The sequence below is a fragment of the Ammodytes marinus genome (assembly GCF_949987685.1).
Source record: "Ammodytes marinus genome assembly, chromosome: 9".
NCBI classification, from domain to species: domain Eukaryota; kingdom Metazoa; phylum Chordata; class Actinopteri; order Uranoscopiformes; family Ammodytidae; genus Ammodytes; species Ammodytes marinus.
The window spans coordinates 17396318-17419793 of NC_137213.1; the positions used below are offsets into that span (position 1 = coordinate 17396318).

At 39.1% G+C, this 23476-nt stretch overlaps 3 protein-coding genes across 3 annotated transcripts; all 3 read right to left on the reverse strand.

The window, feature by feature from the left end:
• Nucleotides 1-681: 681 nt before the first annotated feature.
• On the reverse strand, nucleotides 682-8244 carry aire (autoimmune regulator; the record flags this gene model as incomplete). The annotated part of the gene is made up of 13 exons (XM_080034044.1): nucleotides 682-765; nucleotides 1145-1246; nucleotides 1441-1519; nucleotides 2154-2275; nucleotides 4295-4423; nucleotides 4803-4872; nucleotides 5288-5409; nucleotides 5587-5702; nucleotides 5805-5939; nucleotides 6013-6078; nucleotides 6248-6394; nucleotides 7692-7866; nucleotides 8098-8244. The coding sequence occupies 13 exons, from the start codon at nucleotides 8242-8244 to the stop codon at nucleotides 682-684; spliced, it is 1494 nt and encodes a 497-aa protein (XP_079890170.1).
• Nucleotides 8245-11011: 2767 nt separating this feature from the next.
• On the reverse strand, nucleotides 11012-17588 carry rab6bb (RAB6B, member RAS oncogene family b; the record flags this gene model as incomplete). The annotated part of the gene is made up of 8 exons (XM_080034422.1): nucleotides 11012-11076; nucleotides 11977-12043; nucleotides 12795-12888; nucleotides 13046-13157; nucleotides 13799-13904; nucleotides 14372-14425; nucleotides 15060-15118; nucleotides 17519-17588. The coding sequence occupies 8 exons, from the start codon at nucleotides 17586-17588 to the stop codon at nucleotides 11012-11014; spliced, it is 627 nt and encodes a 208-aa protein (XP_079890548.1).
• Nucleotides 17589-18453: 865 nt separating this feature from the next.
• On the reverse strand, nucleotides 18454-22856 carry espnlb (espin like b; the record flags this gene model as incomplete). Its single annotated transcript, XM_080033640.1, has 5 exons — nucleotides 18454-20079; nucleotides 21078-21257; nucleotides 22049-22167; nucleotides 22406-22538; nucleotides 22827-22856. 5 exons carry the CDS (start codon nucleotides 22854-22856, stop codon nucleotides 18454-18456), a joined length of 2088 nt encoding a protein of 695 aa, XP_079889766.1.
• Nucleotides 22857-23476: the final 620 nt, after the last annotated feature.

Sequence of the window (23476 nt, forward strand, 5' to 3'; positions counted from 1 at the left end):
TGCATTATAAGCACATTTTTGCATCCATGTATTGTAGAGGTTGTAATCCAGTTTATTTTATTATGCAAATATTGCTCAGATGCTACATGATCCTAAAAACATCCTAAAAAAGTAAAAATTCTACAAATGTACACAAATTAAGTAATATCCCAGCATAGGTTGGCCTTAACATTTGGAGGCAACAGGTTACATACACATTGCACAGAGGTCAGGAGATGGAAGGTCAGAAAGGGCCCATGCCTGCATTAATGTAAAATGGACACCCCTTGGTGTAAGTGTTGATGATTCTGAGATTTTTATTACATTATTTCATCATATTTATAATTATGTGCACATCTCCTACATTTATTTATTAGGTGTGCTGCTAGAAAATCATCTAAGAAACTGGAGGTATGAGAGACATGCAACAATATTCAAAGAGGATAGATTCCATTTCATTTCATTCAATGATCAATGATTTTCATTTCAAACGCTCGCTTGATATGCCAAAATTATGTATTTTTGTGTAAAAGCAGCTGTTGTTTTTTTCTATGTATACAATCTAACTGAATGTTTTATTTTTTCAGGTACAGCAGTAAACAAGAAAAATAATATCCACTGAATTCAGTAAATCTCTGTTTCATAAGCCATGTTCAATTCATCACATGACCGTGCAGTACAACTGAGCGGATGGCCTGTGTGTCACTGGTAGCATCCTTGTGAGTCTGGGAGAGGCCGAGATATGTTGTGGAAAGCCCACTGCAGGATGCTGTCGATGGAGCCCGGCTGAGGTACAAACACATCATTGCAACAAAAAAAAAACATGTGTGACATTACAGTTTGTAGCAAACGTCAGTGATGATGACATACACTCTTTACCAAATGATTGCTGCCGATCAAGTTATATTAACTTACAGGACACAACATTTTTTTTATATATATAATTATCTTGATTTGAAAATGTGTTAGATACACCTTAGTCATTTAAACAACACCATTACATGTCTCATTGATTATTGTTTGGACCTCCAGGCTACATCTCTCCGCTACGACTCATTCACCCATCTGTGTGATAAGACGTTCAGCCGATATGCTCGTGGCCATAGCCTACTCATATCATGTCTACGTTTCTCTGGTATCCGCTTGTAACTAAAACCTCACTCACGTCTCCAAGGATGGAGTCCAGTTCATCTCTATGGAGGATGGGCTCAAGGGCGGAGGAACTCTGATCATCACCCAGTGTATTATTTGGAGCCACTAGGGCGAGCTGATCACACACACACACACACAGGAGAGATTAGACTACATATTCAGATAATGAATCTGTGTTTATTATCTGCACACACACACACACACACACACACACACACACACACACACACACACACACACACACACACAGAAACACACACACACACACACACATGACACGCTACTTAAACCTGTCTTTTTTGTACACACCTGTAGGTCTCTGGCTTCAGCATCCTTATCTGTGGAGCTTCCCCAGGGCCCGGAGCAGGAGAAGCAGACGCTCCTCCCTCTAGCAAACACAGAGATACTGCGAGTGAGTCAGACTGTTTTGCGTCTAGTCTGTACAGTGTAATGTTACTGTCAATCAATACGAGACTTCTAACACTCAAGAGGATTACAGAGGAAGAGGTGGGGCTCTCTATGTGAAACATATCCAAAGATTCCCTTATTTAAATCATTTAAGACCCTTACATTTTGAGGTTGATACACTGAACACGGCGAAGAAAATCTTAAATCACGAAGAAGCACTTGGAAAAAAAGTAAAGTATGAAACCTCAAGAAATCGTTTCATGGATGACGCATGAAAATAGGCTTCATTTGTATTCTGTGGCAGCATTTTGTTAAAAAGAAAAAATCATTGATCTTCGTTGCCCTCCCGCATATCCTCCATTAGTCACCATTAGTGAGATAATGAGCATGGTAAGCACACTCCGCCTTTAATGCACGTGGTTGTCAATCAATACTAACAGGAATCCACAGGAAACAGAAACGTATGTACAACACGCTGATGCATATATACATGACATTGAGGACGAGAATAGGATTTGTCATGCATATGGGAAGAATACATGGGTAATCCTCGCCACACCACGTATCAAGTCTAATGCTGTGGTGGTGGAAGACGCAAGGAGTGGATGTCTTACTTGGAGAAGTGGCATTGAACGTGGAAACGCTCCAAACACTGGAGGCAGTGAGTCAGCTCTCCTCCTCCCATGTGACAAACGGCACAAACCTCCCTCAGACTGGCCAGCTCTGCACCTGAGCACTGGATACACATGTTATATATTTCAGAATCATATACAAAATAACAAATGAAAGACTTTCAAAAAGCAATGATTTTCAAAAGGTACAGGGATGAGGGAGAGAAGTAAGAATTAAAATATAAATTAATAAATAATAATAATAATAATAATAATAATAATAATAATAATAATAATAATAATAATAATAATAATAATAATAATATACATATATGATATATATATATTATATAGCTACATATATAATAATAATAAAAATGTATTGTTTATATTTAAGGTGTAAATAGTGTACATCAAATTGTATTGATATTTGTTGAGTATCTATATATATATATGTATGTATATATACATATATATATGGGTTGTATTGATATATATGGATATATATATACTGATTGTATAGATATGTATGTAGATATGGATATATTGATTGTATATAAATATAGATATATGCATTGTATAAATATATAAGATATAAAAAATCATAGTATATTAAGTTGTATGTATGTATAAATCGTAGATATCAAATATAGTATCGCCAATTTTATAGATAGATTGTATAGAGATTATAAGGAATACAAGAAGCGAATACAATAAATATTATTATTTTTTACTATGGAAAAGGGGTGGGATTACAGTTTTTCTCAGTTGCTTTGGTGCTTTTCTCAGATCAGAATGAAAATTCTCACAACTATTAGTTCAACCTCTGCAACATTTAGTCATTTGAGCACATCATAGTAGCAATTTCTCCTTCCTCTGAACAAATTGCAAATGCTTTTGGACATGTATCAGTTGCTTTCATACAATTATCTGCTGTTTTATAACATTGTCATTTGCTTATGTCATGCCAGTCAAAATTAACTATACTTATGGATGCTGAATAGTCGTTCCCTATAAAACTAATACTCTTAATTTCATTGCTTGAGTCATTACATACAAAATTGGTGAACTAGTTATCAAATTCTGTCAAGCAAATTGTATACCTTTCTTTATATTTTTCCTGGAAATGTCTCCTAAATTGAACAATTGCTCTCACAAGGATGTGTGTGAAGTATTAGTTGTACTTTCCTCGCTGCATTGCAAGGGATAATATCCGTTGTGATGTAGATGAAAATACGTGGCCAGACAGACAGGAACGTCTGGATGTGCCAGAATGATTTACCTATATATGTTCAGTTACAATATGTCCTGTTATATTGTTCACATTTGTGCACAGCTCTACCAAAAGGGTGTTTTTTTATGTTTGTTCTAAATAAGGGACTGAAGTGTATTTTTCTTTTGCACAATGCTGTAGAATTGCAAAGAGCATATACAGTAAAAACGTATTCAGTGTCTTGTACTCATTTACTCCCCTAACTACAGCAATGTGTAACTTTACTGTAGTTTTCAAATGGCTGTTCAAGTAGTATATAGTGCTGTCTTGAGCATTTTCAGGTAGTGTCACCGAGTTCTGACCTTTTTTTTGCATTGGAAAACACTGAGAGAATAAACTGTCATAATGAAAATATGACAAAGCCATTTGACTATCTTGTCCATAAACAATGGTGTCAAGACTTCTCATTTTGATGGCACAGGCAGTTTCATTGACATGAATACTTGCTTTTGAGGAGTAGACTATCCATTTTGAGCAAGTGACGTACTTTTGCAGGTTATCCACTAGGTTTTGCAGTTTGCACTAATTGTTTTGAGAAATGCACTAACTGCTGTGCAAATGTTAATAGTGATGTGAGAAAAGCACCAAAGCGACTGAGAAAAACTGTAAATAAGTTTATACTTCTTCCTGCTCCTTTTCAGGCATATCACATCAATATAGGTAATTTGTTTTCTTTTTTGTTTTTGTGAAGTCATTTAAACATACATTTTATTTATTGTATTTTTATGCTTTTCATTTTGTTATTGTATTGTTTTTGATATGTCTGAAATAAATAAAAAAATTAAATTCAATTCAATGAGCATTCAACAAGTGTGACTAAAAACTTAAAACAAACTAAAAAACATAGAAAAGGATTACAGTAAATAAAGACCTGGTTTCTGCTGCTGGGCCCATTCACAGAAGTCGTGAGAGTTGAGGATGAGAGCGAGGAGAAGAAAGAGACATCTATGATGGAGTTAGTGGAGCTTGTGGTTGTTTGCTGAGGTTGGGCAATGAGTGGCTGAGATGTAAAAATTAACATGATTATGATCATTACAAGCAAATGCAGAGCATCAGCAGGGCGCTGATCTATGCAGACTTGAAACTACTGAAGGCATTTCAGACATGAATATTGACATTATTGTTTAATTATTGTCAGTGAAGACATGGGAAATATTGGAAATGTCAGGTTTATCATGGGAAGAAGATCATGAATGGTTATTTTCTATTTCTCCTTTGAAACCCAGTGAATCACACATCACTCAGTCATCAAAATAGCCACTATAATCTGAAAGTATCAGATTATGGCTTGCAGAGATTTTCATACCATGTATGTACCATGCATATTCAACATGAACAGTTTATGTAATCGTCCTTATATTGCTTACTTCAGATACAGATTGCAAAGGTAGTTGGGGTTTCTCTCTCTTCACTCTGTGGCCACAGCACCACTCACACCGCCAAGGGCCACTGAAGAATAAATATTTAATGTGACATTAAAACCGTCTTTTCAGAGCAAGGGTCAAAAAGATAGATAGATAGATAGATAGATAGATAGATAGATAGATAGATAGATAGATAGATAGATAGATAGATAGATAGATAGATAGATAGATAGATAGATAGATAGATAGATAGATAGATAGATAGATAGATAGATAGATAGATAGATAGATAGATAGATAGATAGATAGATAGATAGATAGATAGATAGATAGATAGATAGATAGATAGATAGATAGATAGATAGATAGATAGATAGATAGATAGATAGATAGATAGATAGATAGATAGATAGATAGATAGATAGATAGATAGTACAAAAATGTCCAGTACGCACAGTACTTATGTTCAATGATAGTGATGTAAATCTTTAATCTGTCACCTTGGTATTGATTGGAGTGGAGGTTCTAGGCAGGTCAGATGAAAAGCTTGAGGACAGCCATCACAACAGATCAGCTCCCCTCCGTCCTTACACACTGCACACTCATCCTCATTATAGTGAACCTACACACACACACACAAACACAAACACACACACACACACACACACACACACACACACACACACACACACACACACACACACACACACACAAACACACATACAATTAAGATACAGAAGGCAAAAGTCCTACATCACACCCTCACACACATTCACAGTGAATGAGTGGGGTCCTCTACCGTGCCTGTGGTTGTCTCCCCCTTGAGGTGAATTGACTTCTTTGCAGTGTTTATCTTCCCTGACAGAGCACACGAGTAAAACTCTCCACCAACTGTAATGCGCTTTCTGGCAGCTCCTGTTGAAGGACAGAGACGTGAATTTTCTGATAATGGAGGAAAAGACGAAAGAAATTATAATTTTTTTTTTTTAAACCGCAGATACGCACCCAGTGATTTACCATCCAAGCCTAATGCCTGTGTGACCTTCTCTTTGGCTTCTTGGCTGACTGTAGGGTCAGCTGTTAAGGCAGATGAGGAAGAAGAGGAGGACAGAGCCACAGGTCTCTGGACTGAGGAAGACACAGCCTGAACACCTGTGGCAGGTAACAGCAGGTAAATGGGTCTACAGCATCAATGTATGTCAAATAGGATTGCTTTAGAAATTACCATTTTCAGATGTTGGCAGGGACGTTGGAGCTTCACTCTTCACTCTGTATAGCTTCACTTTACCTCCTGGAGAAAACATACAAGGACACCTCAAAAAAGTTTTGCATTGGCCTTTGGACACTGCAAAAACATTCATACATTTCCTATTGGTCTTGCAGTGGCTACTTTGATATTGTTAATAGACTGACTGTCTATTAACAATATCAAAGTAGAGATTCATCATGGGTATAATAACCTTGTCCCTGGCTTGTTTTAGCATGATACTGTGGATGCTGATTGTGCGACTTTGTCCCCCTGTCCTCGTGGCTCCTCTTTTTGACGTGAGGTGTTTTGTGGCCTCCAGAGGCTCTCTTCTCACACCTAGCACCTGCAGCATCACGTCCTGTCAATACAATGTCAGCAATGACAGAGCAAAAGTAACTATATATACAGGCCCGGAAAAAAATATGAGACCAGTCTGGATTTTCTTTAATCTTCATCTCTACATTACTTATTGAAAATGACAATAATATTATCTAAATGACAATATTTTTATTGTGAATATGGTAGAAATGTTGTCATTAGTTTATATTATAAATAGGGCTGTCAAATTAACGCATTCATTTTGATTAATTAATCACAGAAAAATTAACGCGATTAAAAAAATTAACGCAGATTAATCGCACTTCTATAATGCCCTTTGACCCGGTGCAAAAGTGGTGCGCAGCTGCACCTGTAGCTTGCATACACAGCCCGCACGGGTGAAAGGGAGAAAAGTAAAGAGAGAAGCAGGGGAACGGGCGGGGCCAAGGGCTCTATGGACGGTTTATGGGATGCTTCGGGCAAATAAGCATGAAGGTAGGAAGACATCTTACTTTATTCTCCGCAGTGTCTGTGCATTATTGATTTAGTGGGTGCAACAATGTAGGTTCAAAAGTATCTCTCAATTTTCCTCCGTGTGTCTCAATTTTGTTTGCTAGCTGTCTCGCCTCCCGCGTAAACGGACACCCGCCCCGTGTGTGTGTGTGTGTGTGTGTGTGTGTGTGTATGTGTGTGTGTGTCAATATGTTTGCCTATGAGTAGGCTACCAAGATGATGAATGAATCGGCATAGGCATCTGTGGCAGTGCAGCGCTGTCTGTTGTGGAGACAGAAGTTACGAGAGACCGAGAGAGAGAGAGAGAGAGAGAGAGGGAGAGAGAGAGAGAGAGAAACAAACTGTAGCAGGCTATACAGCTGTTTATAAACAGGTATAAAAGTGTCATAAAAATATGCGATTAATTTAGATTAATTAATCACAGAGCCTGTAATTAATTAGATAAAAAAATGTAATCGCTTGACAGCCCTAATTATAAAATCAAAATGTTAATTTTACTCAAACATATGCTTTCCAGAGTATGTATATATATATGTCTTACAGGAGGGTAGTAGATAGAATACCATGTCATGAAAGTACAGCAACAGGAAGGATCAATGAGGACTGAGATTGGAAGTGCTTATTTTTTTTACTAACTACCAAATGACCTCCTACAAATTGCTGAACTATTGAGAAGATGTAACATATTTAAACATCAGAAATGCATTTTAAGTAAGGATGATTTAATGGACAGTACCATACTAAATTTGTAGATTAGACTGTTCAATCAAAACAGACATAATGTAAACAATATAAAAATAATTTTGGTAAAAACTTGAACATACTTGAGGGCAGGTTAGCGAGCAGCGTCTGCAGCTTGGGGTAGCTAGCCAGGTTGTAGTCTTTGGACAAGTTGCTCCAGAAAGCCTGGATGGTGGATATGCTCTGCTCCAGGAGCCAGGACAGGGCTGAGTACATGGCCTTGTGGATCCCTTCCCTGCCCTCATTCTCCAGAGTGTCCTTTGAAAAAATATGACTAAAGGTTTGCATACTGAATAAAACCATATCATTCTGCAATAACATAATCTATCATCTGAAGCATTGTCTTCGGTTGAGAAATATCGAATTGATTTAATCATAATAATTAACTGGAAAAATGTCCTACTTATTACCTTATTACTTGTGATATTACATTGCCTCAGAATCCACACCATACACTATGTTCAGATTTTATATAATTCTTTTTCTCACCTTAAGTTGTTGATCGGTGATGATGTTTTTGTCCGCCAATCCATAGACGAGAGGGAAAGGGTCATCTACAGCCATAGCAATGTCCGTCCGCAACTCCCTCAGCAGGGAGCGAAGGTTTGTGTCCCTAAAAACTTCTACTCTGGACATGATCCACACTGTGTGTAAACGTGATCCAAAGTGACCCAGACCTGAGAGGACCTGAGATCGTACCAGAGTTATTTAGGATGGAGGAGGTGTGTCCTTTTTCAAGAGTGGGAGATGTTGCACAGAGGCATTGTTTCATGCTTACTGATCTTTCTATCTATATAATATGGTATTTTCTGCTTTTCTTCCATACATACAGTAGCCTTTTTTTCACAATATGGCCATGCATATACATTTTATAAATTTTCAAAAGCACCAAATTCAAGGTTTCACCCTCCAAGCAAAGCCACTATCTAACCTCTTGTCTCTGTGGAGTTGGTCTGTCCACTAAGAGAGATAACTGTCTCCATCTGCCTGTTGACCCTCAAGGGGATGGAATAAAATGTTGTCCATCTAGGGGAATACCTGTCCCCTTACGTCAGGAGAGCTTGATTGTCATAGAACCAAACATGTCACGGTGACAGTTTCTTTCTTAAAAGGTTCTTTCCAACCTCAACTTCCCCCTTTAACTATCGTTTTCAGACACTGACTCACCTCAGGGAGCTTAACATTAGTGCAGTAATCATGACAACGAACACTCCCACACAATGAACTGATTGAGCGATTCATTGAATGGTTGGTTGACTGCTATGCTCTTACCCAGACGTTTTCTTTCTCAGTTGCTGCTACTGTGTTTATGAAAAGTTAGGCTATGTATTCCAATAAACCAGCCCTTCATTTAATAACCCGATGATAGAATTATTGAGACAGACAGGGCACTGACCTCAGTTGGTTCAGCTCCACACGCAACCTAATGGCAATGCAATTTATTACATCTACGTTGTAAGCAGACTTGCAGTATTTCATCTGAGTTTAATATTTAAAAAAGGAATGTTTTTTTATGTGCTAGAATATCTTTTGGCAACAATGGAGACTCCAGATTCCCTGCTTTCAGTCTTTATGCTAAGCTAAAATTATCGTCTTTAGGCTAAACAAGCAGACATGAGAGTGGTCTTGACCTGTGAAGAAAGCAAAAAAGTAGGCTATTTCCCTTAATATTTTTTAATATTCCTTTAACAGTATGTATTTCTTTAGCATCTAAAGGTAAAGTGAACTGTAACCTGCCAGGCTGCCACCTAGCTTATGTAAGTTGGGTTGTTAGCTTGCCAATCGGTGAAAATCGTGTTAACCTTGTTAACTTTAACGTAATGTAATTTAAATGTGGGTCACAAAGCAGCATTATGATTTGTGGATTGATGCAGAAAAAACTACTCTTAGCGAAAAAATCAAACATATTTAATTTGAGAAGAGAAGCCCGTCTAACGAATAATGCTAGCTAACATTAGCCATTACCGTTATTCAGTAAAGTTTGTCTATGTGATGCGTTAGACATTACTCGTTGTTGAATGTTGACGTTTTTTGTGTGCAAATACTTGATCTGTCTTGTACATTATCACCAATAAATAAAATAATAATAGAAAATAATAGAAATAATAATAATAATAATAATAATAATAATAATAATAATAATAATAATAATAATAATAATAATTATTATTATTATTATTATTAATAATAATAATAATAATAATAATCATCATAATATAATAATAATAATAATAATAATAATAATAATAATAATAATAATAATAATAATAATAATAATAATAATAATAATAATAATAATAATAATAATAATAATAATAATAATAATAATAATAATAATAATAATAATAATAAAGAAACAATAATCGAGTAGACCATTTTGCTACCAGGTAAATGTTGATGGTTAGGAGAGTGAAGCCCTTTAATCTGTAATTTATTAATCATTAAACAGTATTACATTATTCATACTGGTGAACAAGGACCACTTCTACAGAGGGACGTTCACAACATACATATTACATTATTATATACAGTGCAGTGCATTACAGTGGATCGTTATATGTGTATTACCGGGATGGAGGGATGGGGAGACTTAGACGGAGAGAGGGCTAAAGAGGAAAGGAGGAAGAGGATAGGAGTGGTTAGAGGGACAGGGGAGTTGTGATAGTAAGTTGTATTTTGTTTTTATTTTATTTTTTACTTCTTTTGCTTTTGCTTTTTTTTTTACCACAGTACAGTTTGTTCTATAAAAGTTAAACCCATAGAGAGATAGAGTGCCACATTTTAACAGCTACTGTTAGGTGAATCTACTGGAAGTTGACTCTTGTGGGAATATCAAATGAGATACATTTTGTCATGAGATGCTATAGAGAGATGCTATAAAACATTCTAACATAGTCAACCTCCCTCCAGAGTGTGAAGACCCTGGAGGGCAGGCCAAATGTCAAAGATCAGATCAGCGTGCATGCGTGCTGCAGACATTCAGAAGTGTTTGGCCATCTAGAAAAACGACCGTTCCCCCCACCCAATATTCCTCTTTCTATGTTTAGGCATAATTTTTGGTGCTTTCCCTTTTATATATAAAAAATACAAAACATAACAGCGAAAAGAATTCCGTTGGTTGTCCCGTTTTTCTCCCTTTCCGTTCCTCCAGAACTGTTTTTTGTTTGTTTCCATTTCAGCATTTGTTTTTTTGTTTCCCTTTTCTCCTCCGGTCACTTACATATTGACAAAGTATACAATATTTTACAACTGAACAAGACTGAAAGATAACATTTGATTTGTCCAATCAGATACATGGCCCGCATCCTATATCCAATTCGAGAAGTCAACTGGAAGCTAGCCAGTAGTAAGCAACACAACAAGCCTATGGTGTGAAGGGAGCTGTCCGATTTCCAGCTGTGCATTAACATGAGCACCCGCCCTCGGGAACAGTAGGCTCTGCCGGTTTGTCCAGCTTGATGTCGATCACTGAGAAAACTGTTAAGGAAAAGGCAGGTGGTTGATGAAAACGTCAATATTATGACCTGACGTGTTTCAGTCAGTCCTGCTTTAAATTACAGAGGGTACCAACAAAATATAATGAATATGCTGATATAAAAAATTTGTATGTGAAATTTAACTGTACAATCCCCTAAAATTCTTAAATACTTGCCACAAAACTCATGGATGTTGTTCTAAAAAAACACATATACATGTATATATACAGTATGCAGATGCTCCTTCAATGATTCAGCCGCCTCAAGCCTTTGAGCTGATGAGCCGGCTTTAGAGGTCTATTAAACTCCACACCCCCAGATTACTCATTTATCAGACGTTGTGCAGCTCCCCCTGGAGCCACAAAATACTTTATACTAACCTTTTTCACATATGCAGAATAACTCAACCTAAACCTGTAACCGGATTCTCAAGTGTAAAAGGGTTAGTAATAATCTGATCTCTTTTTTCTTTTGCAATGTTAACACTGCTTACACTTTCTTTTTGTGTTGTTACTCGGTAAAAATATTACTGAAACGCATCACTATTAAATAGATACACAGTAATTAAAAAAATACTTCCGGTGCAGTGTATTCAGTCGGTCACTACTTTAAAACATCCATCGTCCATCACACGACCTTAGTGTGTGTCACTTCCCAGACAGCCACTACGTGGTGCTATACCTGTGCATTCACACGAGGCCCCTGTCTCTTTGCATTTTATCTCTATTAAGCAAAAAGAAAAAAAAGGTTAATGGATGATGCCTCAGCAGACAGTAGACTTGGTGGTCTGTTTGTACTAGTGCCAACAACCACTAAGAGATTAAAAATAAGCTGCCTATTTCTTGGCTGTTTGGCTCTCTGCGCAGTGAGTAACGGTGGCCTTAAAGGATACTGCCTTCAGGATTTGCATCGTCCAAGCTTTCCATCCCAGGTAGGGCTGCTGCTACCCGACGAAACAGCTAGAAGGAGAGAAAAGGAGGAGGGCAGAGGGAAGAGGGAAGAGGAGGGAGAGTTAGGGATCAGATTTAAAAGATTTACAGAGGGAGAGAAAATAATGTCATAGTATTAACTGAGTAAATAATATGATCCTCTTTCATGTCTGTATCTATGTTCATATGACCTGATGTAGACTTTTAAGGTTTTACCAAAGTAAAAATAGCAACACCACCCTGTAAAACACTCTGTTACAAGTTAAACAGTCCTGTATTAAACATGTCACAAAATAATTATCTGTAAAATGTATTTCAAATTTGCGAGAGAATGGTCCCATTGAGTGGTATACTATGAATTGCCCTTCTTGGGATCAATAAAGTTGTCTAATCTGATGTACTAATGCGTAAGTAGCATTTTACAGAATTAGTTAATTCAGACTATTTTATATATATATATATATATATATATATATATATATATATATATTATATAATTTTACCTTTAACAACTGTTTTCTATGTTAAATCTTAATTTGCAAAATACCTATTGACCCCAGCAGTCATATAAATGTAGTCCAGTAAAATAGTGCAACCACCAGCATTGAATGTGCACACTATTGACCCTCTGCATACCCTCCACTGCCCTCCTCCACATATTTACACGTGGAAATTGTATTTGTTCACGTTGGTGACTCAATCACCTTGGAGGGACACCGAGAATCTGAGAGCGACTGACGCCCCAAAATGCTGTGAAATATGGTGAAACTGCAGGGATCACCTGTTTGACATTGCAGCCCGTCTTGGCACTGGTCTCGATGAACATGACGTTCAGTTCTTTGGCTCTCTGCTCTCCTTCCTCAATCATGATTTGCCTACAGGAAAATCAGGCCAGACTCAGCATCACAACGTTGGAGGCTAATTTATTTGAGCACCAACATGTCGCTTTCTGCTTCGGTTAACAAAATATCTACAATTAACTGCTAAAGCTTATCGTTACAGCCACTTAGGAGCTAAATCTGGCAAACTCACCTCTTCTCTTCCAGATCTGTTTTGTTGCCCACTAGCATGATGATGACATCACTTCCTCTCTCTGTCCTGACATCATCAATCCATTTGCAGGTCTGCTGGAATGAGTTCACATCTGTGGAGACCAGAATCTTACTTTATTTCCTGCATTTTTTGTGTTAAAATCCCAAATGCAATAAGTGCTTCTTAAAGGTGCTGTAAGCAGAATGGTTCTTTTAGCTAACTTCCTGTCAGTTACTGCAGTTAGCAGTCCCCTCGCTCGTCCCTACGTCACCACATTAATGCACTGCGGTCTTCAAGCAGCGAGTTATCTAGCATCATCTCAGATCCATAAGTGTGATAAAACATGATAAAAACCATCAAAACAGACATTGGGAAGGAGTTTTACCTGCTCCGCCATTGTAAGCGCATAAACATTCACCCATCTGTTGCTCTGGCGTGCACTGGCAGTGAGACCATGAGTGAGACAGGTGTCGGTTTGTAGTATTCTCTCTTGTGATTGGATAAAAATTTCAGGATCCTCCAATAAGTTTATTTGCCGATTACATGCAGAGCAGCTGACTGAGAGATCAGCTTTATGAAACGCGCACATTATGTAAGTGATCACTGTATGAATAAAGAGCGATTTAACACTTATATTAACATAAATAAACCGCTTACTTCACCTTTAACTGCATATTTATGTTTTTTCCAGACACAAACGCAGAGCAAAATATACAGTCCCAACAACAGTACAATTAACAGGTTGCTGCTCACTTGTAATATCATAGACGACCACAGCTACTGTAGAGTCTCGTATGTAGCTCGGGATGAGGCTCCTGAAACGCTCCTGTCCAGCAGTATCCCACAACTGCAGCCTTACCTGCATTTACAAACACACACACACACACACACACACACACACACACACACACACATGAACACACACATCTACAGCAGCTGTTCCAACATTTACTGTCATACTAGGCAGACTGTAAGTACACATCCAGAAGGGATAAGCCAGTACAGCTTGTGTGCAGGCTGACAGAGCATGATATCCTTACAAAGAAATAGTAATAATACTAGCTAAAGGAGATGATCTATGGGGGAGGCTTTGGCTGCTTAAGCCAACACACCCAAGCCCATACTACCCAGAAATAACCTTAGGATAATCGTGTTAGACTGTGAAAAGAGCAGTAATTAAGCAAATCAAATCAAGGATTAGTGAAAACAGAGTGGAAAGTGGGATGTTTCGGAGGATGTTGGTTAAAATGACACAAGTACAGATACATTCATTCATTTCTACACGTGTCTACATGTTAATGTGAAATGACTATCAAGGCCTCTTACTGTTCGGTCTTCCAGGTACATTGTCTTTGATAGGAAGTCTATTCCAATGGTCGCCTATGAAGGAGAAAGAACAAGAGAGGGGGGAACAATCATCAACGAGAACCAGACTTTAAAATTGAAATGTCTGTTGTTCCTAGCAGATTGACCGTTGCTTAAATGAAAGAAAACACAAAAAGCTGTTAAGCAAGTAAAAAGGCCAATAAGCACCGAAATTGAATCAGACTGAAAAACTAATTTAATTTGTATTGCCCTCTGCGCTCAATCATTCAGTCGTGTTGTATGCCTCACATGTACAGAGGGAAAGAATTATCTGTATTCCCTTTTTACAGGCGAATATTGCTATAACAACATGTCCTTTTGATAATTGCATAGACACTATTTGAATTAGGACATAGTTTACCCAAAATAATTTGTAAATTGTAAATTATATTTAACATGTAGTCTGATTTTGTTTTTCCAAATATTCTAGACACACGGTATGATTGGTGCCAATATTCCATTTATTCAAATGGAACATTAAAGAATGATTGGTAGAGAAAATATTTATTAAACAAAGCCAAATGAAAAATGTGTATAGAGTTTATACCAGGATATCTCCCCAATCACCACTTCTTAAGTCCAGTTAACTACAGGCAGTCATCATATCATGCATTAAACTTTTTGGTTCTGGATCCGGTCTAACTCTCACCTGATATGTGTTGTCAAAGCTGTCATACATGAATCTAGTGATGAGAGATGTTTTCCCCACTAGAACAGGGAAGAGACAGAGATAATGTTTTAGTTAAGAGATAGTTCAGATTATAAGGAGTTTTAAAAAAATCTCCAAACTCAGCATAATGATATGAAAATGGGGCTCCATTGTGTTTGATAGCGCGACAAAATGAAAGTCAATGGAAGTCAAGAATGTGCGATCCAATATGAAACCACTGCCGCTGTAACCATCACAGTCAAACAACTTGATGACTACAAAGAAGGAAAACATGATGACATAAGGAGAAAACTTTAACAGAGATCCATCTCATGTAACTGGGAACAACATCTCCCTGGTAACAACCTCCACAAACTGCCCTCACAAGACAACATTTTCCAAATATGAAAAGAAAGAAATAAAAAGTTGCTTCTCTGGAGCTTATTCCCGTAATTGTAACCATTGCAATAAGTATTCAAGGACAACCTTTTTTTTCTCTAAAAATAAATAATACATTCCCTTGTAAAGTAAGAAGTAAGAAACCAAAATTTGTATTTTAGCGTCAAAAGGCAGATTTAAAAGATAAAGTTATGGACTAAAATCAACATGAATATCTGACATAGTGAAAGCGTGATTTGTGGAATAGTTTTCAAATGAAAAGGAAATGTTTTTATTCTGCTGAAAAAACATACAGTATAAATGTTTCTAACTAACAATCCAATACTTCAGAAATCTGAGTAGCTGCAACCTCGGCATATTTGATACAATGTTAACGATATATCAACTATCAAATTACTTTTAAAATTCCTTCCATCACTGTATGATTATTTGTATTTCATTGTTAAGTTTTGGGTTTTATGTGTAAAGTCCCATGTAGGGAAGCTCCTCACAAACCACTTTAGGCCATCAATGTGTGGTCAGTCCATGTTCCATATGTCTTGTCCCTATACATACATAATCATCAATAAATGACCAATGAAAAAGAGGCTTTTTACATTTGGACCAACGATTAACGGGACTCATTCTTTCAGCCCAGTTCTCTCTTTTATTATCTTGTCTGAGAATAATAATGTCATTAATTAACAATGAGGAAAACAGGAGCTGTGTCCCAAAGTGAAAAAAAAATGCATGAGGCCTCCCTTTGGCAGACCAATTCAAAACACATTAACATTTAGGCCGTGTTCATCCAGCCGCATGGCCACTTCTTAGAGGACCAAGGCGAGCCTGGTGAGCACGATTCTTATTTACATGATTCCCACCCCAGCACCATTTTATATCAGATCTACACATAAAGGAGTGGGGAACAGGTCTCCTCTAGCCAACAGGCCCCGGGCTCTCATACAGAGTCCTCTATGCAGACAGCAGTAGTTTGTGAAGCCAGCGATGGGCAGTGGCCACGCCAGGGCCTCGATTCAGCACCATGGACAGCAACATTGCAGTACAGGCCACACAAACACACACACAGGGACGCAGCCTCCGCACAGACACACACACTCACACACTAAAACATCACAATACAATGAGGCACAAACACCAGTCAAGTTTTTGCGATATTTAAGCCTGGTTACGTGTGTTCTGCCACTGTTTTTCCTATGGGATATGTGCTCCTGTGCTGCCACTCTGGGTGCCTGATGTCTGAACACGTATTCAGGCAGCTCTTTACAGCGCTAAACCATTATCGATCAGCACCTCCCGAATTTCTGCACATTACATCAAATCGTACACACGCAGCCTATTCCCACCTCGAAAGAGATTTTATATTGAATATATAGTATAATGTTGTGGCGCTGTCAAGCCCGTTTTTATCTGATTATTTATGGAAGTGAACCGGAGACCGCGAGGTTTAGAGATGCTACAGACATCGCCAGCCTAGGGTGTGTCCCGAACTGACACATGGAGGACTGTTTATTATCTTCCCTATAAAGACAAGAAAAAAACCCACACACACAAGAGTGGTGTGGGAGGGAACATATATTTGACACTGTCATGTAAAGGAATAAAGGATTGTTGGTGTGAGTGGAAATAAAGCGGTTATCTGAAAACAGGCAGAGCATATTTGTCGGTCACTGCAGCACATCAAAACATCCCGAATTCATTTCGTATATGAGGCGATTCATGGCTATGTGCGACAACTAGACCTCAAGAATATTCAGTACAATGAGCAGGTGTTTTTTTACTGATCATAGTGGTTCTAATCCAAGGGTGCAATTTATAAGCATGGGGTGCTTTTTTTCCTCTCTCTTTTTTTTCTTCCTCGGATAATCAAATGTTCTACAGTCACAGATTTTGCCGAGAGAAAAAAAAACGAACGAATGCCTGCCAGCACGTTCCCCCTATACATTCAGCATCAACTTTCAAAATAAAGCAAAGATTAGGCTACATACGTGGGCCTTTAACATACGCATGTTTGGCGTTATGGGGAGGACAACCCAAACCCACCCAGAGAAGAACTGACTCACCACTCTGCTCTCCCAAAAACACGAGTTTAAATTTCCTCAGGGGGTTCCCCAAATCTCCTCCGGCGGACATGGTGGCAGATAAAGTGGACGAATTTCAGTGTTCTTGTCGCTTTGGCGTCTTTCCTCCGTTGTGGGTGCGCAGGGGGATCCTCCTCTCCTCACAGAATGATGGGAATGCAGCTCAGCATCCTCCTGTCAATTTAGGGAGCTTGTGCGCACGCGCGACCTCACCTATTTCACTCCGTCACCTTTCCATTGGAACTGTAAGCTGTGGTTTTCATGATTAAGATGTAGGCTAAGCTAGCAAACAAATATGCATGACTGTTAAATAAAGGTAAATAAATAAATGTTATATAAATTAATAATAGAGGCGTAGTCAAACTTTTAATAAAGTAAAATACTTACTCAAGGAGGCCACTTTTAACTTTACTTTAAGCTGCACTCTGTAAGTTATTGCTACCTTTAACTCCTACCTCACCCCATTTATAAATACCAATATCATACTCCACAATATTTATTTGACTGCTCTAGTGACTTTGCAGATTAAAATATATCATCAAATACATATCATCATCTAACAAGATATGATTATAGGTAGCTTTGTTTATAGGTGAAAATGACAGTCATCAATATATACAGGGCATACTGTCAGACTAAAATGAAGAATATTAAAACTCATCCCAGAAAGTCTTTTAACTGGAAATCAAACGCCAATTTTTGTGCTTGCACAATACATGTATAAAGTACAGATCATTTATAAGCTTTTGTGTGTCAGTGGCTCAGATGTCGACAGGCTAAGTATTATTGTTATAGCAACTTTGCAATAATAATGCACCAATAATGCATTCTCAGTATCATTTTATTTAGCTCCCTTCAGTTGAGTAAGCACACCAACATGTCATCTTTCTGTGCAAAAAAAAATGTCAAATTGAACCTTAATGTTCAAAATCAAACATCTCTGCCTCCTTCTCCTTCCAGAAAGCGAAGCTGCGGTCGATATATCTACAAATGTCTTCCTTGTTGAAAGAGGAAAAGTCTGTGTCTCTGCCGCACTCGTCTGGAGTAGCGCTTTGAACTATAACTTTGGGTACGAGTCTGGAGTCCAACGATGATGATGATGATGGACAGTGGCATGGTCCAGAGTCGCCAAAGAAGCGAACTTTGATGTCCTCGAAGCCATCACTCCAATGTCTCCTCCCGGCCTGGATCTCCTGTAGAACGGCCTTGTGGAAGTCCCTCACCGTCTCCCAGGAGAAACTGCCCAGGTGGTCAAAAACTTCAAAGCAGAGGAGGTGCCTCATCTTCCTCTCCAGGGGCGAAAGCTCTTGCTCTAAGATGTGGAAGTATCCGAGCATGAAAAGGTCGAGGGTCAAGCTATCATGGCTCACTGCAAGGCCATCCGCGTCTTGCACAAATTGCTCGGGGAAGTACGTAACTCGAGGTGGTGCGGTTTGTGAGGAGTGAGATGACGTCAAACAGGACTGTTGTTGAGCATCTCTCAGTTCTAGCTTATTCCTCCAGGAGTTTAATATTTTGTCCACGGCTCCTCGTTGTCGGTAGAATTGAAATATGGAGGTGACTTTGAGTGGGGGTGACGCTCCCCCCGTCACTCTCCCTGACACTGCTCCCTGTCCCTGTCCCTGTCCCTGTCTCTGCCTCGCTGCTCTCACTGAAATAGCATAGGCCGATTTCTTCCAGTGACTCAGGAACAACACCACAATACGCTCTTTCCTCAGGCTGGTGGTTTCCATCACAGGTTTAAGTTTTATCGGGGGATCACAGCGGTTCACATCACTGCTGAGGAGGCCTGTGTTGGCATTCTGGTGCGTTACTGACGAAGCTCCAAATACCATCTGGTCTCCTTTCACAACCCCAGCGAAGGGATAAATACAACCCATCTGCCCTTCAAAGTTGGATCTGAGATTTCTGACCGACACCCCGGACTGCTGGATCTCCCTCTCCACCTTCTCCCTCCGCGCTCTGCTGTAGCTGTTGGTCTCCAGACGGTGGCTAAAAGCTGTCGCCATCCCAATGTGAGGAATCCTACATCCGCTGGAGGTTTCGCCGTGCGTCGGCTCCGTCTCTTGGCCCTGCTGCACCGATCCCTGGCATAGATCGACACCTAAACCATCCCTCACCCCCTGCAAACTCTTCATCTCTTCCATCATGCCTTCCACCATCCTCCTCTCACCCCCTTCCTCTGTGCTCTGGGTCAAGTTAGCCACCAACATGGACATGCTCTTGACGATCTCTGAGACACGGCTGCACCACACCGGCAAAATCAGCTGCATTTTGCTGTCTGCGTCCATCTGCTGTAGGACCTCTGTGTTAAGGGAGATGTTTACGATTGGATCAGGTAAAATGGTCCTCAGCTCGTCTGTCAGTCTGGTCAGCTCCAGCTCATAGGCCTGGCAGCGCTTCTGCAGTGAAACAGTCTCGATCTGCTGCTCAAGGTACACCAGGTCATCTTGTGTTAGGAGCTCACCAAAGGGCCCCAGTACCGCGTTGTGGGCTTGGGAGTACTTCCAATCATCTACTGGTGTGTAGCCATTAGTCATGTCCTGTTAGAGGGACAAAGTGATTTTAGAAAACAAACCATTGTATTGTTCCACTAAAGGTGGAGTAAGTGATTCCCAGTGAATATCTCCACACGATCTGCCACCTGTCCGTACTGTGTGTACGCTGGAAAGATATCTGGTGTTAATGATACACAGCCTAGGCTCTGTAAACTGGCATGTTCACAAAAGGTATGTAAACAAAGGGGCCCACTGGAGGTAGCAACATGCCTCTTTACAGAGTCTAGGCTGTGTATTTTGTCAGCGCACTCACAGTACGGACAGGTAGCTGATTGTGAGGAGATATTCCCTGATTTTGTCAAAAAGTTATTTTGACAACAAGCATTCTCCATAATCGCTGACTCCTCCTATAAAGGAATAATTTAACAATGTGAGGAACACGGTTATTTGCTTTCGAACACTTGATTTCTATTAATGTTAAAGAAATAAGATGAAATTAGTTCATAGGTAAACTTGAGAGCTGCTCATTCTGGGCATCTTCTTTTTTTTACCAAGTACAAAATGCAATTTCTTCTATATTTTTTGGAAGAACTTGAGATCAACCATCAATACACTGAAAACAATAGGTACAAAACACGCATTGTTTCTTATAAGGTTTAACCATCAAAGATGGGAGGCTCGACGTATTCCTTGTGTCTTGTGTTGCTTCTTCATGCTTTGGATTTGAGCAAAATGTTTGCTCTATGACAGACTTATAATTTGCTGCATAAATAAATCTTGCATATTGCTTACCTGAGTCTTAATAGACATACTAGCATTAGCATTTTTTTTCCAATCTTATTTCTTCAAGAATCATGTCTACCACTGTATATTCACTCCCCTATTTCTCCTTGGTCATGTGTTACCCTTCCCTGCAAAGGCTCTATTCTCCCCCCTAGTGGGCACAACTCTTAGTTCAGCCAGTATTTACATGTACTGTACATGCATCCCAGTGAATACCAGTACTTCAGACTCACATACAGAACAAAAGCACATATGACTACCTGTATCCTTTGTTCCTCCTCATCTCGCAGCCTGACCTGCAGCTGTCGCACCATCACCTGTCGTTTCCACTCTGCTATGGGGCGGCCGGCTTCATCGTGAGTGGGCACCAGGGAGTCGATGTCAGCCAGGATCACCTCCACGATTGGTATCTCCTCCAAAAACTCCTCACAATCAAGCTTCTGTCAGGGTCCAACCATGTAAGACAGACAATCACACAATGTCACTGGCTCTGTAGTCTGCAGCTAAAACTATAGGAGAATAAAATAATAACCATAAAAACCTTCACACTAGTCCATTTTCTGATGCTCATTTTGTCCTCTTAGGAATTATCCACATGACTTTTAGCTGTGCACAAGTGAGCCCTAAAAGTCATGGCAAAATAACTTAACCATCGCCTATATTTAAGAATAAAACATAAAACGTTCAGACTTTTGAGGTCCCAAACACCCACATCATCGCAGATGTTGTCACCTTTTTTTTACTGGTTAGACCCTGTTTATGAGGTTTGGTAACAGATGCACATTAGTACCAGCATTGCTCCACCAAACTAAAAACTGAGCAGATGGTTTATTCATTATTTGCTTAGCCCCTCTCTTCATCAGTGATCGTCTGATCATAGCTTAGCAATCTTAACCAGGCACGGCAGGTCGGTCAAGCTTTTGATTCCTCAACATGCCACGTGATCAGCAAATGTGTGAGATACTTTTCCTGCAGCCCCCTTTAAATATTGGTAAAGTGGAGCTAAGCCTTCATTAAATACATTAGCTAGCAATGGGCGAAAATTCCTGTGTGGTGGATGCACAGGGCCTTTAACAAATGGTGTATATCCATGTTATGTTGCAGATTCTGCTGCAAGCCTTTGTTAATTATTATCCATTTATCCTGAAGGCAATGTCCACCACCTTTAACTTTTTCTTTGCACTTTAAACAGGGTTTGTGTTTATCTTGTAGGTAGTGCCAGTGGATTCACCGTTTGTCCAGTGAAGACTGCAGTAAGGCCAGCATGCCTCAGAGACTTCATAGCCTTCATGTGGGACAGCAGGGTGAGATCCCTCTCTGGAGGCTTCAGATGGCTGAATGATGTCACCACTGTTAAAAAACATAACAAAAGCCAAATCAACGATACAGGATTTAAATTAGCCAATATTGTATGCGCAAAATGTGTAGAAATGTTCATTTGTAAAATAATTTATTTTGTGTGTTTTTTAAATATTGTGGTTCACTTTTCAGTTTACAGTGAGTGAGGCTGACAAGAGGAACTACAATTAGTACGCAATGATTGTAGTCATATAAAGACATTTGAGTGCTTGGTCTCTCTGTAAGTCACCTGAGGAGGCCACCTGCACATGCTGCATGGAGCCTGTGGCATGTGTCTTAAAAGTGGCAGCAGGGGTCACAGAGGAAGAGGTCACAGGGAGTGGAGAAGGGAGGCGAGGCAGGGGGAGCACCTCCTTCACTGGCTGCTGGACACACACATACACAGCTGGGGTGAGCCGTACTTAAAAGAACATTGCATAATTTTTATTCACCCTCACTTACACTCAATAGTAAATGCAAAGTGCTTTTATTAAGATGCTTCTTACCCTTATAAGTACATGTCATCAGAATGTATTACTATCATACTGAGACCCGGTGATGCATTGTTTCACTCTTGTTTCCATTTACTGATATATTATGTTAATCAACTAGAAATATATATCCTTATTCATAAGCATTTCCCGTTTTGATGTTCACTGATGTTTGGTCACCTTGCTGTTCTCCATGTTGGCTCTGCTCATTCACAGTCTGGAGTCTTAACGCAGCAGAAGCTCCACATTCTGTAAAAAGGACAAGAAAAATAACAACAACAACACAACAACTGTACGTAACATAACCGTTCAAAAAAACACTGCCACAGTAATCTTCTTAGATAATAGACCCCCTTGATTCTGCTCACAGATTCTTAATGCTCAATGTAAAGAACAGAGGCCGCAGCCCCGTAGTACTTGGAACTAAAACAAGAAGAAGTGGTGAAACAGGAGCCCGGTGCTGGAGAAAGTGTTAGGGTGTAAAGAGACTTGATATCCTGCTTCAGGTAACCTTACTGATTCACAGGAGTTTTTTCACCAGCTCCATGTCAACTAATAGCCTTAATATTATACAAGCAATTAAAAGTGTCTCCCGATTAAACGCAAAAAGAAGTCAGAGGCCTTGTTATTCATGCATTACTTAATAAAAAAAAGGTAATGTATCATCTTATATCTTTATATCTTCAATATTGTCTTCACCTGCAAATGTGAAACGCGTGAAATGTATTTGATGTTTTTATTTGCTCAATGTATTGTAATTAGTGCATTTACCCATTACTGGAAATGGTTTTCAACATACCTGCATTCAAATCTGTAGAATACGAAGGCAG